General features: G+C 32.4%; 1 protein-coding gene across 50 annotated transcripts in view; it reads right to left on the bottom strand.

Moving 5' to 3' along the window:
- Nucleotides 1-1,069: 1,069 nt before the first annotated feature.
- Nucleotides 1,070-16,489, bottom strand: part of bt (projectin protein bent) — a 437,567-nt gene continuing 422,147 nt past the window's right edge. For all 50 annotated transcript variants that reach the window (XM_081762406.1, XM_081762402.1, XM_081762405.1 and 47 more), the window contains 7 exons: nucleotides 15,840-15,985; nucleotides 14,873-15,029; nucleotides 12,246-12,377; nucleotides 8,784-8,981; nucleotides 8,059-8,172; nucleotides 4,845-5,063; nucleotides 1,070-1,655 (listed from right to left, as the gene is read on the bottom strand). In XM_081762406.1, the coding sequence (XP_081618532.1) occupies nucleotides 4,861-5,063; nucleotides 8,059-8,172; nucleotides 8,784-8,981; nucleotides 12,246-12,377; nucleotides 14,873-15,029; nucleotides 15,840-15,985 (950 nt within the window). In that variant the 3' untranslated portion in view covers nucleotides 1,070-1,655; nucleotides 4,845-4,860. The remainder of the gene's footprint in view (nucleotides 1,656-4,844; nucleotides 5,064-8,058; nucleotides 8,173-8,783; nucleotides 8,982-12,245; nucleotides 12,378-14,872; nucleotides 15,030-15,839; nucleotides 15,986-16,489) is intronic.

The following is a 16,489-nucleotide window of genomic DNA, read 5'->3' on the forward strand; positions in this document are numbered from 1 at the left end:
ATGGTTAGCAAACACGTCTTTCGTATAGGATACTAGGGTTTAATCAGCGGTAGGAGCACGTGTGATTCCGATTCTAATTAAAACAGTCTTGGTGCTGAAAATGAATGGTCGAATGAATTACACGCTTGCCTTAGCAACGATCGAAATTGAATGCATACTTGAATTTAAATGCATCTTGAAAACATTGCCGTGTTTCTATTTTAGAAATTAATAAATATTAGATGGGTAACAAGAAATGATATATGTTATGAAATGTTATATTATAGATATAATGTAAATATTATACTATCATTTTCTAGTTTTTTGTATTCGATTCAAATTACATTGTTAGTAATTACGAATGTTAATGGGTATGTAACCAAATGATTTTTACAGAATCGATTGAGAAATTCAAATTGAATAAATAATTTAAGCAGTATTAGCAACATCAATTATTTTCTACTTGATTTCTTTGTACTGAGTCAAGCATTTAAAATTAAGTTAAATAATTCTGTATGTAGGACATATAGTGTACATATGATTATACGATGTCAAATTCTTTGTTATTTTATCTGTAATATTTGTACCCTACATCAGAATTTCCAAGTAAAGAAGAAGAAGCAAAGTCGGTTATACCACTATTGGCAAAGTAACCTCTGTCTTGTAGAACTATAGAGCCGCCACTGATTGAGCTGTACATACTTCAAGGCATGCATTCTCTAAACTGTTCATGAATCTGCTCCCTTGATTCCCCATAATAACTTTGGAGACAACTTACGCACATTTCAATACTCACTTGAAAAACTTGCCACCAAATATCATTCTCTCAATCTATAGGAAATTTTAGTTACCTGGGATTTTTTTTTTTTGCCAACATCCGACGATTTCTAGTGCATATACTAGGATTTTTAAAGGTGATTAGTTGTCAATATTTAATATAATCATAACCATAATCATAATCCACATCCATTTGTAAACCCAATGATTACTTGTATATTTTGTAAATAATTGCCATTTGCACCAGTAATTTACTGCTAAAGGAATAAAAATTAGAATGTTTTCATTTATAATAAAATTAAACAGAAATAAATTTAAATTAATATTTCAGATGAGATTTTATTATTTGCCCCAGTAAGCTGAACAATCCTTTGTTACAGTAGCTACTTTCGATTGCGATTATAAAAAAATAATTGTTCATGAGTTCAAAGCGATGAGCGATATCAACATTATGCTTCACATTACATGACTGTCAACCATGAAAAGGCATGTTTCTCCCTTCACACTTATTCAACATGAAATGATATATAACTACAGCTAACATCTACACACACATTTGCATAGGAACAAATAGTTTATGTATTCGATGTGAGATGTTGCTGTTAAGGACGCTGGCATTCTTACATTCTTCTTCCCACACAAACTTTCAAATTCACTTTCATTCAAAATCAAAATGCACCGTGAGGTTTATGAAACCATATGAACAATGCTGCAGAGAACACAATGATGATGTGGTGAAATCGAAGGGGAACATATAGAATGTTACACCAATATTTATACACATCATTTTTCTTTTCTTTGTATTATAGAATGCCCTGACAGGATCTTCCTCTTCACCGTCGAGGTATACACTGGGTTTGTCCTTTGACCTGTCAGGAATTCGGAGTCTTGTCATGTAGCTGGAAAAAGGAGAAATAAGTGATAAAAAATAGTTGAAGTGCTTTCAGAAAGGACTTTAACACCCTTAATGCTTAATTCACATACTTACTCATAAAATAATGAAAACCGAACGGTGATCACAATACTAACAAAACAGTAATCATATAAACTAGAATTTTCTTCCATCATTACTTTTAAAAAAATGAGTTCATTAATGGCATTAAAATATAAGATCTTACGAGAATTGCCAATAAAGATATTATAATATATGCTTTCTATATTTATGTATTTTGCTACTATAAGAGTGACTCATATATTAATTGAAATAAGGTATTAAATCATAACTTTTTTAAAAAAAGAAAATCTAAACGATTCTGCATTTTGCTTAAAAGAAACATTTATTCTTCAATGCTTTTAAAGAAACTTAGAAATCTGAACAAGTAGAAATTTAATAATAATAATAATAATAATAATAATAATAATAATAATAATAATAATAATAACTGTCGTTGTTGTTATAATAGTAATAAAGGTGAAACTAGCATTTCTAAGATAAGGGCAAAAATTTTACTTCCTCTTTTCTCAAATATGCAAAGTAATTTTTAAATTTCAGGTGAATTTCTAGTTGCCATCTATAAGGAAATGAGGGTAAATGAGACTTAATGGATGTATGTATTTTTCTTACATGTTACAAATTCTCTGAGCAAATTTACACATGCACAAGTGTCTTATTGTTAATTTCGCATTTAATTGCATGGACGAGAGGAATAAAAATGCACTAAACAAAACTATTTACTTACTTTATTAAATCTTAAATACTATTCACGTCACTATAGTACACAATAATTGTTTGAACTAATGCATGAGTAAGGGAGTTCTTGCCACATCGAAACTAGAAATACCGTGCTTTTTTTCTCCGTCGCAAAAGCAATTTGATCTATTTAATTTATTTACCATGGTAAGACGGTTGTTCTTTAACCTGGATAATTACTCAGAACTCATTATGCTTTCTTTGTGACAAATTAGTATTTGTATAGTTCTTCTAACCTAATACTATAGTGCAGAACTTTATTTAATACATTTCGAAATTTATTTTAGCAAGTATTTATTTTGAATAATATAGAAAATAATATATTTGTACTATTTGTCTGTTGTTTATTTCTGCCACATACGCTCCATGGTTTTATTTACTTATTATTTTTAGTATATGTTGTGTTTGGATCATTTGCAAGATTGGTGTACAACGAATTTGCCGCGACACATTGGTGTGTCACGCAGTCCCCTAAGGTGTGTCGCAAAATTTTAGAATTTAAAAATCATGAAGTATTTAATAATAATTAGTTAAAATTGAGACAGACTCTACCAGTCAACACCTCTAATCGTACCAATAATGCTCAGTGCTATATAGAATCATTATAAAAATTAACAGGTTTCATTATTATAATAGATATTATTATTATTATTATTATTATTATTATTATTATTATTATTATTATTATTATTATTATTATTATTATTATTATTATTATTATTATTTGAGACTATATATCAAAGGCGTCCTTTTTTACATAATATTGACTTATCAAATTTGGCGGGAGATAATTCTTTTTATCCTATTATCACAACTGAGCAGTAATTAAGGCTATAAACAACCTTAATGCCAAATCTTCTTCTGGCTTAGATGGAATACCTGCTTTTATACTGAAGGGCATTGTGTCCATCATTGCGCCCTTCTTAACATCTTTGTTCAACTGGACTTTATTTACTTCTGTTTATCCTGAACATTGGAAGATGGTCGTTGTTGTTCCTATCCCCAAAACTAATGGGAAAAATTTATCCGACTATAGATCTATTTCTCTGTTGAGTATCATACTCAAGGTATTTGGTAAGTTAATATATAATTATTTGTATAATCATGTTTGTCTCAATATTACTATTTATCAACATGACTTTATGAAAAGTAGGTCAACTACAACTAACTTAACATGTTTTATGACTGATACTCTTCCTATCTTTAAGAGTAATGGTCAAATCGATGTAATTTATTTTGACTTCTCTAAAGCCTTTGATAAGTTACCACATGACGTCTTAATTTACAAATTGAAACATTATGATCTTTCCTTTGTATTTATTACTTAGTATCATATAAATGTTTGATGTATGCAGATGACCTCAAAATCTACAAAAGTATTGTAAATTTGGATGATTGTTTAGTGCTCCAAAATAATATTAATATAATACTACTTTGGTCTCAAAACAATGTACTACCTTTAAATAGTAACAAAACCTTTTCAATGATTATTACGAATAAAACAAATCTATTTTTTTCACTTATAACATAAATGATACTCCAATTAGAATTATAAATGCTATTAAAGATTTAGGTATTGTTTTCGACAGTAAATTGCTTTCCAAACAACATCTTGAGAATATAATTTCCAAAGCGAGGAGGAATCTTGGAATTCTTAAATGGATGTCCAAAGATTTTAAGTCTGTTAAAACATGCCTTATTCTTTATTATTCCAATGTTAGAAGTCATCCTGAATATTGTTCTATCATATGGAATTGAAGTATAGATTATATATCTACTACTTTGGAAACAATTCAAAATCTTTTTCTTGCTTGGTTACGCTGGAAGTTTAAGTGTTATGAAGGTATGTCGTTGGATGAAGTTAGAATGTCCTTAGGTATGTTAAGATTGTCTGAAAGAAGAACTACTCTGGATCTTAAAATGCTACATTAAATTCTTCACGGTAATTTGAATCTGTTATCAATAATAACTCTGTATACAACCAGTTACCATATAAGAAATCTGAAAATATTTAAACCCATTCAGTTTCTTAATGATGTTCCTGTGTATAAAATTTTATCAGTAGCCAATGATTTTGCCAGTTTTGATCATTTTTGATCATAATTTTAGCAATATACAAAGACAGTTATATAATAATTTCATTATGAGCTGAGAGTATTATTTTCTTTTATATAACGGCATGTTTGTTTTATGCATATTTTTTTTCCTTTTCTGTGCATGTATCATTTGTATTTATAATGTATTATGTTTATCTTTGTTATTTGCATGTTATTTGTATGGAAATTGTGAGTGGGCAGTTCTGTCTGTAATTTCCAGTATGCAATAAAAAACATTATAGTTACTATATGGTACTTACTTGCGTTACTCTATTAGAAAATATTTACGACATAGAACATACCATTAATTTAGAGATTTCATATTTCAGTAGATGAATATACATTTAATGAGAAGGCAGCTACTGTTTCTCCTTTCTTGCCCACAGCCTTAGCTGTGTATTGACCTACGTCAGTGACTGCGCAATTTGTAAGAGTGAACTTGAATTTCTTCTTTCCATCTTGAGTGAATTCATATTTCTTGCTTTCTTCATCTACTGGCTTGCCATCTTTTAGCCAAACAACTGAAAAAAGAGAAGAAAATCAATTTGGTTACTACATTAGTTTAATTACAATCATTTTCGGTATTTTATCTATACGATAATATAGTTATAATTAACCTTTACACAATAGTTAATTACAAGCGAAATATGTGTACAAGGTAATTATTTTACTAATCTATTTACAAAATTGAACTAATATTTACATTATTTCACTTGATTTGAAATTGATAGTAGTTAAAGCTACATAAATTGAATAGATTTAATTTTAAAACTAGATTTCGTCAATTCTTTGTGACATATTTATGTTATCGTAAACAACGTCTATTGTATAAAGCAATGGTTCCCAACGATGTGTTGTGACACACTGGAGTGTTACGCAGTCTCATAGAGTGTGTCCCGAAACTTTAGAATTTAAAAATCATGAAACATTTAATATTAGTTAAAATCAATTTTGAGACAGTCTGTACCAGTGAACGCCTCCATCAGCAGCAATAATACTCAGTATTACATAGATTCACTACTCCCTAGAAACCTATAAACTCATACTATATAGTTTGTATTATTATTTATGAAAAATCAAGTAAGTATTTCGCGATTTCGTGGGAACTCAGTAAAGTGTGTCGTCGTTCAAGATTGACGATGGTTCGAAGAAATGTTCAAGAAATGTTGGAAGCCACTGGTATAAAAATGATTGCCTTATCTATACATTATAGCTTCTAAAGTGCTTTAAACATTTAATCTTGGCCAACTTTTATTTTTGCTATACGTAAATGATTTACGAAATGGACTTTCGACCTCCTTCGAACTTCTATTTAATGACTTGCTAATCTATAGAGAAATAACAGGTTCATTTGATAATTTGCTCCATAAAATGATTCAAGTGCTTTGTGAAAATGGTACAAGAAAAACTTGTCAAACCTGTTCCTCATGTAAAACAATGTAATATTATATCATTATCTGTAAATGGAAACTATCTAACGACAAAAGAATGCAGTGAATGCAGTTTCCAAATACGAATACCTTCAATTTCTTTGTGTTGTATATGTACGGTTCAAATTAAAATATGTGACTCTTATATGGCAATTTTCTACAGAAGAAGACATTAGAAAATTGAATCAATACAACCAAAATTTCTTCGATACTTGGTGTTCAGGTAAACAAGATATCCAACTTTGACAGTTGTAAAATGTAGTGCAAAATTGTTATGTTGAAACGGTTAATTAGATTAGATTAAATTAGAGTTTCAGCAGCAAAGCTATATAAAATGTAGACAAAGCTTAAAATGGTATCCAAACAACATGATCTTTCACCGGGAATCAAACCTGGGCCTTCCACGCCAAAGACATGTAAGCTAACCATATAGCCACGAGGGAGTTCCATTGAAACAGTTGAGAAAAGACGAAAGTGTCATCTATAATTTTTCCTCTACAAATTATTCCTAAAGATTACTTGATCAAGTAAAACTTTAAGTGCTTGCAAAGCAAATTCGTTTCTCCGACACATAATTTCATTTACCCTAAAAGAGAGTAAACATTTTCACCTTGTCATTTATTACAAAACTGTATTCGCTGGACATTCATTACTGGAAGCTGAATGTAAGTTGGATATATTTTTTTTATAGATGAACGATAATTTTACCGCTTTGTTAAACGTTTAAAAATTAATTTACCTTTCTTGTGTCGTATTTACGGTATGGTTACTATGAAGAACACTGTAAACAATCACAACGCTAACTAACTAACTAACTCAATGACCTATAAAACCCAAAGGTTCAATGCTGTGTTCACAAAAGCTCTCCATTGACGTCTGTTATTAGCTATCTGGATCCAGTTTCTATTTTGGATTCCTATTTCTGAGAGATCCATCTTAATATTGTCTTCCCAATTGCGCCTAGGTCTTCCTAATGGTCGTTTTCCGATTAGATTTCCCCTTAAAACTTCAAAAGCGTTCCTACTTTCTTCTATTCTGTCTATACTGCGCCTAGATCTTCCTAATGGTCGTTTTCCGATTAGATTTCCACTTAAAACTTCGAAAGCGTTCCTACTTTCTTCTATTCTGTCTATGTGACACGCCCACCTAAGCCTCCTACACTTGACGACCCTAACAGTGTTTGGCAAACAGTTTAAATTATGCAATTCTTCGTTATGAAGTTTCCGCCATTCTCCATTCCCCTTCTTGGGTCCAAATATTCGTTTCAGTATTTTGTTCTCAAATACTTTCAATCTAAATTCTTCCCTCAGGGTAAGTGACCATGTTTCACATCTATACAGGACAACATGCATGATTATCGTCTTATATATTTTAAGCTTCAAATTCCTCGACAGAATTCGCGACGACGAAAGATTTTGAATTGAATAATAGCACGAATTCCCTGTTTTTAGTCGACATTTAATTTCTTCGTGGATATGGTTTTGATCTGTAAATATTGATCCTAGGTGTTCAAGTTCAATAAATAAATGTAGGGTATGTACACCCTACATTTTGGCTTGTAACCGCATCATACTATTGACCCTCCTTTTTCCATAATGCAAATGGAGTTATAGAACTAATAATGGATGTATATTTCTATTATTCATATTATTGGACAATAACTATATATTATCTCAGAAGTTTGTAGTCACAATAACAAAAACTCGGCGATGGATGTTTATGTTAATTCAGTTTGAGTAGGATTTTTATCTTCTCATTTTCTTCTTGCTTTACTTAATAACTGTTTCCCAGAGAGTTTTCAACTAATACTCAGCATCCCTGCACAAGTCGCGTGTCGCAATCACTTTAGATATCTTGATTAATTCGCACTTCATTCAATGACAAATTCATTTGGAGATCAGTATCGTGACATTCTACATTTACACTTTTGTTCATATCCTTTTTTTTTTCTAAATATTTTCCTGAAGACTGTTTCCAAGTCTTTCAGCATACGTTTATTCTCGCGAGTTAACGCCCAACATTCACAGCCACAAAGTAAAAATTATCGAACAACATATCTGAAAACACTAGAATCTTATTTACTTACCCTTGAGGGGAATCTTCTCAGTCTCACATTCGAATGTGATATTTTCTCCCTCTTGCACTGTGGCCGACTGGGGGAATGTTTTAAAAGCAGGACTCTTTGGTTCTTCATTTGGAACTAAAAAGTTGAAAACTAAGAATTAGAGCTGCGTTGTTTGGAACTAAAGATTGAAAATTTCCAAGAAGTAAGAGTATTTTTATTTTTAACATAATTTTGTAAATTGATATGCGACATTTTATCACAAACTCAAATCTAAAAGGACAAATCACAAGAAATTATGTCTTCGTTAAAAATGAGATGTACAAGGATAAATACCACTGAACAAGAAAGATCTTCATAAAATGTTATTAAACAATAACTATAAAAATACTGACTTTTTAATATCTAAAGTTTGTACATATCCATTACGAATTTGAAATAAGATAGTCTGCATATGTATGTTTAAAGAGAGCAGGTTAATAACTACTGAGATATTTTTCCATTACTAGATTTAGAAAGTATAACAACATCATATTAAATTTCGTAAGATACGAGAGAAGCATGAAGGACAAATTTGAATGTTCCCTTTAATTAAGTGTTGATATTATGTTCACTCTGTTCTCTTAATTCTAGCGAAAAGTTTACAAAAATGCTTCGAATGATGTGTATTTAATAAATAAACTTGTTAAAGTTAAAGTAAATAATAAGTAATAAGTTTGTTAAAGTAAATAAGAGTTATATGGACTTACCAAGAACAACCAAAGTGCAGCTGCTGAAAGATTCGCCTGCGTCGTTGAAAGCCTCACAAGTGTAAGTTCCTGCATCCTCAGGGAATATTTCGGCTATATTTAGTTTGTAAATATTGGCTTCATTTTCATACTGGAAGTCCTTGCTAGGCTTGATTTCCTTGTCATTGTGAAGCCAGATGACATCAAACTTCTTCGCTCCTGCAATAGAAAGAAACGATCAAGCATATTGGGTGTTTCAGTAAAATGTGCGTAAATAAAAATTAAATACAAAGATTTCATGCTTCCTCTAGATTAAAAGAAGAAACATACTTGCTTGAAACAATGAACATCGTAAACACAACTGAAGTCATTCATATGATTACAATAAATGTATATCTGATGATTTGATCATTTCAAGCTAATTAAGAATTGAAAAGCAGTTTGCAATGCACAGTAACACAAAGCTCATATCTCAAAATAAAAACCATTTACAGAATTTTTTCATTCGTACGATACTGCAATGATTTCAGAGAGTTCCAGGTAATCACTTCTATGGAAGGTAAGTAAAAAGTTGAAGTTGGTTCTCTCCAGTCCAGATACTCAGTAATATTCGCGGTGTGAGTTTATTCAAAATTTTAAATTTCAATTGACTTCATGACAATATGTCCTAATCCACCAAGAAGGAACCTTTTCATTTCGCTAGTACTGAGAATAACATCACATGATAGGACAATATGATTAGAGAAAATTAACGAAGAGACTAACTTTAGATATGGTTTTATTTATTTATTTAAGTGTTATTTTCGCTTTGTTGTTGGAAACTGATCGACCGTATCATCTGCGTGTATATGTGTGTATGGTGTTTCAGAATTCAATCACGAAAATTAACCCTTCCAATTCGATTTAAATCAATGATTTGATTTTGAAGTACTTTTGACTTAAATATATTTGATTTTATTTTCTTTCTCAGTTATTAAAGCCTTGTTTTCTTGCTTCTCGGACATAAAATTGCTTAAACCCTTTTCTCTATTTATGATGCTATCGTTTAACTTTAATTCTACTTTCTCTGTGAAGCCGAATCCAGTGTATTCGTTCTGTAACCTACTTTTCTTGCGGGCTACACAGTGTAGTGATGAACGGCCTATACTGGAATATTTAATCTTTAATGATGATCTATGCAACTACCAACTACACCGGATTCAATCCCGAGTTGTGGTTCGGAGCTCACGTTAATAGTAGGTCCTGTTGTTTATAATCACTGTATTGCATAAGGATGTAAAACACATAAAACTCGAACTCAAACTCAACTGCATCTCGTATTAACGTTTAATATCCTTGAGTAGTTCTGCAAATAACTGACGTACTATATACAGGGCTAGCATAAATGATTCATTCATTTTAAGAAGGATTATTTTCAAAAGTAATACACGTGCACACATGAAAGATATATGAAAGAATCACAAACTCACCAAGCTTATACACCCTCTACAAATGTTCAATATGTGCCCCTTTCGTGACACGACACATTTCCAGACGATACTCGAGCTCATTCCATACATTTTGTAGCATATTTCTATCAATTGTTTTCACTGCAGCACTAATGCCTTCTTTGAGCTCGACTAAGGATTGCGGTAGTGAAGGTAAGTAAACAAGATCCTTCACGTACCCCCACAGGAAGAAGTCGTAGGGCGTTAAATCACGAGATCTGGGAGGCCAGGTGCTTTACCCTTTACACAAGCTACCAGTGTTCTTGAATTGCCGATATCACCGCAAAATGCTTTGTTTACATGGCGGTTCTTCTCCATAAGCTCTTCTGAAAGTGTGTTGTACAGCTATAACAGACGAACATCTGGCATATTCAAGCAGACAAAAACATTTTTCTTGATTTCCCTCCATTTTCGACAGGTACTAACCTCGTACTGCCACACTGCCACACCCGATCGGAAAGATAATGGACTTGTGCTGCTATACAGTACAAACTTGGTGAGTTTGTGGTTCTTTTCATATATCTTTCATGTATGTACGTGTAATACTTTTGAAAATATAACCTTTTCAAAATGAATGAATCATTTATGCTAACCCTATAGTTTCTACCAGCATATGTGCTAATCCTGACTTTTTGACTGATTTAACCATATATATGATTTCTTCATCACGTCTGGTTCTAACCAGTCCAATACTCCTTCTTTGTCCAATGATGTGAAGCCTCTCGAACTAATAGTAATCAGCTGTTCTTCAGTATCACGGATTTCAAATACGAGAGCAGAAAAAGTGAAAGATTTAACAAATTACCGAAGTCTTTTACAAATTACCGAACACATTTAACGCTTGTTTTGATTCTTTAGCCATCTTGAAGTATATAATCTAAATTTACCAAGATTATTTCGTTTTATTCATCGTGTTCTTAATTCAGTTCTTATATTCTGTACGCATGATTTAATTCCTTTGGTTATTACTGGAAATTACAAAGTTCACTGAAAAGCTTACATTTTAGTAATTTAATTATATATTACGTGTTAAGAAGGAAACACTATGAAAGCACAATATGATTCCACAATGACAAGTTATTTACACCCGCTTTCTCATTTTCAGGATACATCGATTCTGATATTTAAACTGATTTCTCTCATTTCAACTGTTCTTCATACATACATACAGCAAAGAAACTCTCCCTCAAGATCCAGAAAAATGCAGAGTATTCCATAAGTTTCTCGCCACGCACCATGTGGAAAATGAAGATGCGAATGTATTTCATAAAGGAAGTGAAAATACAAGGTATATCTTGAGGCTCGTATGACTATGCTAACTAAGCTTGCGATAAAAATAAATAGTATGTATGTATGTTATTCTATTTTCTTTCGTTGATAGCTATACAATAAACATACTTAAGGGGAATTAAATTTGGCAGATAAACGTTTTTAGACTGTACGACGTAAGAAGCTTTAATTTTTCACATATTTACAATATGGAAAAACAGCTTAATTCGAGTCAATGGTTTAGTGATCCATTTTGTTTTTTTCTTCGCAATGATAATTTAACTCATGAATACTTGTTTCAGAAGCAACTAGAAGTAAAATAGACAAATAGATCAATACTGGACAGATGCTTTTGAGTTCATAAAAGTTCCTTAGTTGTTGGTTGATTGGAGTTCAACGTCCCACTTCAGCATCAAAATTTTAAGAGATTTCCGCTATTATTTAGAATGAATTAGAATTTGTATCCAAGGAGAATACTCCCACAGGAAATCTAACCTGGAACCACACATACAGAAAGCGTGCACGTTAGCCGCTTAAAAACCAAGGAAAGTATCACACAAAGTTCTCTGGTGTTACAGCCCATTAATAGCTTTGCCAGTTACACGGCTTCAAATTCAATTATGTATGATAAGTACATCGAATCTCATCCTCGTTATTTGTGGCTTTCTAGACCGTATGTTTGAACCCACACTGAAAATATATTTAATAGAAATACATAAATAAATACCTGTGATGCGACATGACAATGTGACTGGTTCTCCATCTTTTACGTATTGAGAAGTCACATGACTAACGATCTTTGGAGGTTTGTCGCCGCTTGCACCTTTCGCTTTGCTGGCTGCGGCGGCAGCATCCATAGCTGTAAATATAACAAGAATCTGCTAGAACATATACGGCCAAACTAACAGTACAATCATGTGGTATTTACTGTAGAAAACACAAATAAATCATCGTAAAGAAAAAAAAACTAACATAAAATTTGTTTTCAGAAAGAAAATATAGAACCGAACAAATCACGACATAATTTAGATATTTTGCACCCAAAAGGAAACACTGAATATGGGGATGGAATTAAATGAAATTAATTAATTCGCATACTCGTTGTAATCACCAAGATAAAGAAATTAAGAGAAAAAGACAACGAAAATATCAGCTGTATACATGAAACATAGCTCACAAAATACGTAATTGGATTTTTAATTATTTTTTCTAATAGAATTTCTAGTAACTTATGTAAATGGGTATCAGAATAAGAGAACGAATATATGACTCTATAATATGTAACTAAAGTTTTAAAAATGTGAAATAAGACCGGGCGCGTTTCGATTACCTTTAGATTTCTTTTTCTTGTCTTTTTTTCTTAAACCTTTCAATGTGTCATTTGAGCTTGAAATTTAAGAGATGTATTTAATGGTTTCAGTTTGCTATATATATTCATCATTGGCCAAAACATTATGTCCACCCACTACTTTTTGAACTAAGTCATTGGGTTAACGTAAGAGGCATGGAACACAGCAGAAGCTCTCGCCAGACGATCTCACTAGATCAGTCAGTATGATGCTTGTGCGAAGGATGGGGAAGACACGTGATATATCAGAATTCTGTAGGTGCTAGATTGTGATGCCCAGACGGCTGGGAACGAGCATCTCAGAAACAATGCAACTTGTCGGGTGTTTGAGAGTTGATTTGGGTTGATTTGGAGTTTAACGTCCCATGCAGCAGCGAGGCTATATGAGACGGGAACTACTGATTAACGTGGAATCCGAACCACATGAGCTCCCGCCGGGAATCGAACCCGGGTCTTCCACACCAAAGCCTCGTACGCTAAGCGCTTAGCCATGAAGGAGCTCTCGGGTGTTTGCGAGCTGCTGTGTTTAGTGTCTTCCAAAGTTGGGAAAAGAACAGTAAAACCAGCACCAAACCACAAGAAGTGAGGCACCCAAACCCCCATTTAAAATATCGGACGTCGTTAACTGTAGAGGTTGGTATAACAGGATAGAGAAAATTATGATACAATTAACAGTAGATTTTAACAGTAGACAAAGTACCAGTGTGTTAGAACACACAGTTCACCGTACACTGTTACATGTGGGCATTCAAAGCCGATAACCACACATGTACCATTGTTTACCGCAAGGCATCGTCGATTACGACTGGAATAGACACGTACCCATCGTCATTGAACCACCAACCAATGGAATCATATTGCATGGTTCGACGATACTACCTTCATCACACTGGTCAGAATCCGTCGTCTTTCAGGAAAACAGCTGCCCAAGACGTGCACAGTAGGGCAACGACAGGCCGGTGGTGGCTCTATTATGATTTGTAAAACCTTCAGATGATAATTCATGAGCCGAGTAGTGTGTGTGGAGGGCATCATGATTACTCCTAGCTATCGGAAAATTATTCCTCATCATATGGGCCATATTTCCAGCCGTAATGACATCTTTCACGTCTTCTCACAAGGCCAACATTGTGCTGCAGTGGTTTAAAGAGCACAGTGGTAAATTTCAATTGCTGAATATTACCCAAACTCAGCCAATATTACCCCATTTGAAGAGCTCTGAGATGTCATTAAACGTCAGATCCGAGCCCATCGCCTCCCTCAGAAAAATTTACAAAAATTAAGTGACTTGTGGGTACAGATGTGGTGCGCCATGCCTGTAGTCACTTATCAACACCTCATTGTTTCCATGCCAAACCGCATTGCTGCTGTTCTGCAAACCAAAGGTGGACATACCACGTTTTACGCAGGTGGTTATATGTTTTGGCTGATCAGTATATATATGTTTATTTTCATTAATGTCGTAACAGTATTACATTTCTCAAGAACATATTTACTATAAACCTTGATTTTTCTTCTTAAAGACGCGAAAAAGTAAAACCCTAAGATTTCGTAGAAAATTCTCAATTAGATTGCATTATACAAAAGAATGGAAAAAAGAATGGCCTGGAAATTATTTTAACACGACAAGTAAAAATAATTTAAATGATATATAACACGATATCCACATTATGGAATTAAGTATATACTATTTGCAACAGATAGATGTACAGGACATCTGTCACAGAATATGTTAAATAATGTGAAGGAACATGAAGATTACATTAAAGTGTTTTATGAAGTGTATAAATTCGTATTTGTGAATGAGTTATGTAAACATTAGATTCAGGTAAGTATGACAATTATGTGATAAAATTGAGTAACTAAGAAAGTAAATCTCACTGGTTTCCCTCATCCGAGATACCAATTATCCTAAAAAAAAATCTATTTTATGTTTCACAACCTTTACGAGAGTTTTGTTTATTTTTTAAACAGATATTGAATCTTTGGAAAAAGAGCATACTTACGTATAACAGTAAGCTTGCATTTACTTTCTGCAGAGCCTAATGAGTTATTAGCTTTGCAAATATATTCTCCTTCGTCCTCAGGGAATACTTCATTGATTGTTAGTACAGCAACACCATTTTTATATTTCAAATCAACTATATCTGATGATGTAAGCACCTTTAAAAAAATTTTTTTGTTAATTAAATTTATAGTGGTATGCTTCACATATTAATATCCTACCAACAAAGTTATTCACTATAATATCCATTTAGGAAGTAAATATTAACTAAATTAAATACTAGTATTATAGGAATAAGACTTTCGTCTCTTGAATGAAATTTCAATCGCTACTACGTAAACTTCTCACAAAAGAAATAAATTTGTTCTACAAAATATAAAACATATCACTTTAAGAATTTAATAAAAGGATCAGATTAAACCTAGTTTCTCTAATGTCATTCTGAAAGGTATTTTCAAAAGTAACACAGAGTCCTTTCTGATTGTACATGATACTTAACATTTACAAAAATCAAATATGTTGCAAGAACTTTAAGATATATAAGCAGAACAACTAATACTTGCGGCTAAGGAAGAAAAGTTTTAAGTTTTCATTATGAAAACTATATTAAATAATACATTCCTCCCCTGGAAACTACTATTGTACTGTATTTTAAGTTGGTTAATTATTCTCAATTAATAAGTTTCCACTAACAATCTTGTAAACTAAATGAGCTCATGAAACTTATAAGGGTAACACAAATATAGGCAATTAAAGATAGTAAGCATTAAAAATAATCAATATTGCGATCCGATTCTTAAGTTTCAACTTAGAAAAACTATTTTAATTAGACACATTAAATTTTGCTCTCATCGCAAGGTTCGGAAGCCATGATAAATTACGATGGGGTGTCAATTGTTAATCTCTGTTTGGTTATTAACAAAAATAGTACAAATATAATGTATTATTTGAAAAAATTCTGAACAAACCTCTCCGTTCTTTGTCCATGTTACTTGAGGGTCAGGGTCACCTTTGATGGTGCAAGAAAGTTGTAATCGTTCCCCGTCCTTAATCTTCAAGTCAGAAAGTTTTTGTGTAAATTGAGGAGGGCACATGAGGGAATCATCTGGTGGCACTGAAAAAGGTAATTTTTCACTTCATGATAAAGTTACAAAAACCAGTGCTTCGTCAATAAAGAAATGAAACACTAAAAGAAGAAAAGAGCCAACTTTATCTTCTAGCAACTTCAAGCTTCATAACTTTGCGCCTTACATGTTCTATATACTGCATCTACTTTAGGTAGGTCATATATATATATATATATATATACTGTATCTACTTTAGGTAAGTCATATACATAGATTCCTGTCTTTACATTTCTGTTAGCGAAGACAAAAAGTTTGTCCCTGATTCGTGAGCATTTAAGAATTTCAATGCTTTATCTAAAGTTGTATTAATTTAAATATTGTCATTTAAAAATATTTTTGTACAGTCCACAGCAAAAAACCTGCAACATGAGCATGTAAGTTTATTGTGAAACTACGCCTAACAGCGCAAGGAATCAACATAACGCTAAGTGACAGGAACCACGCCAGGAGAAACATCGGCGTCCTCAACTGCACACTTATTTTAGAGCAAA

The sequence above is a fragment of the Thermobia domestica genome, chromosome 6 (assembly GCF_964235325.1).
Source record: "Thermobia domestica chromosome 6, izTheDome1.hap1.1, whole genome shotgun sequence".
In the NCBI taxonomy this organism is placed as follows: Eukaryota; Metazoa; Arthropoda; class Insecta; order Zygentoma; family Lepismatidae; genus Thermobia; species Thermobia domestica.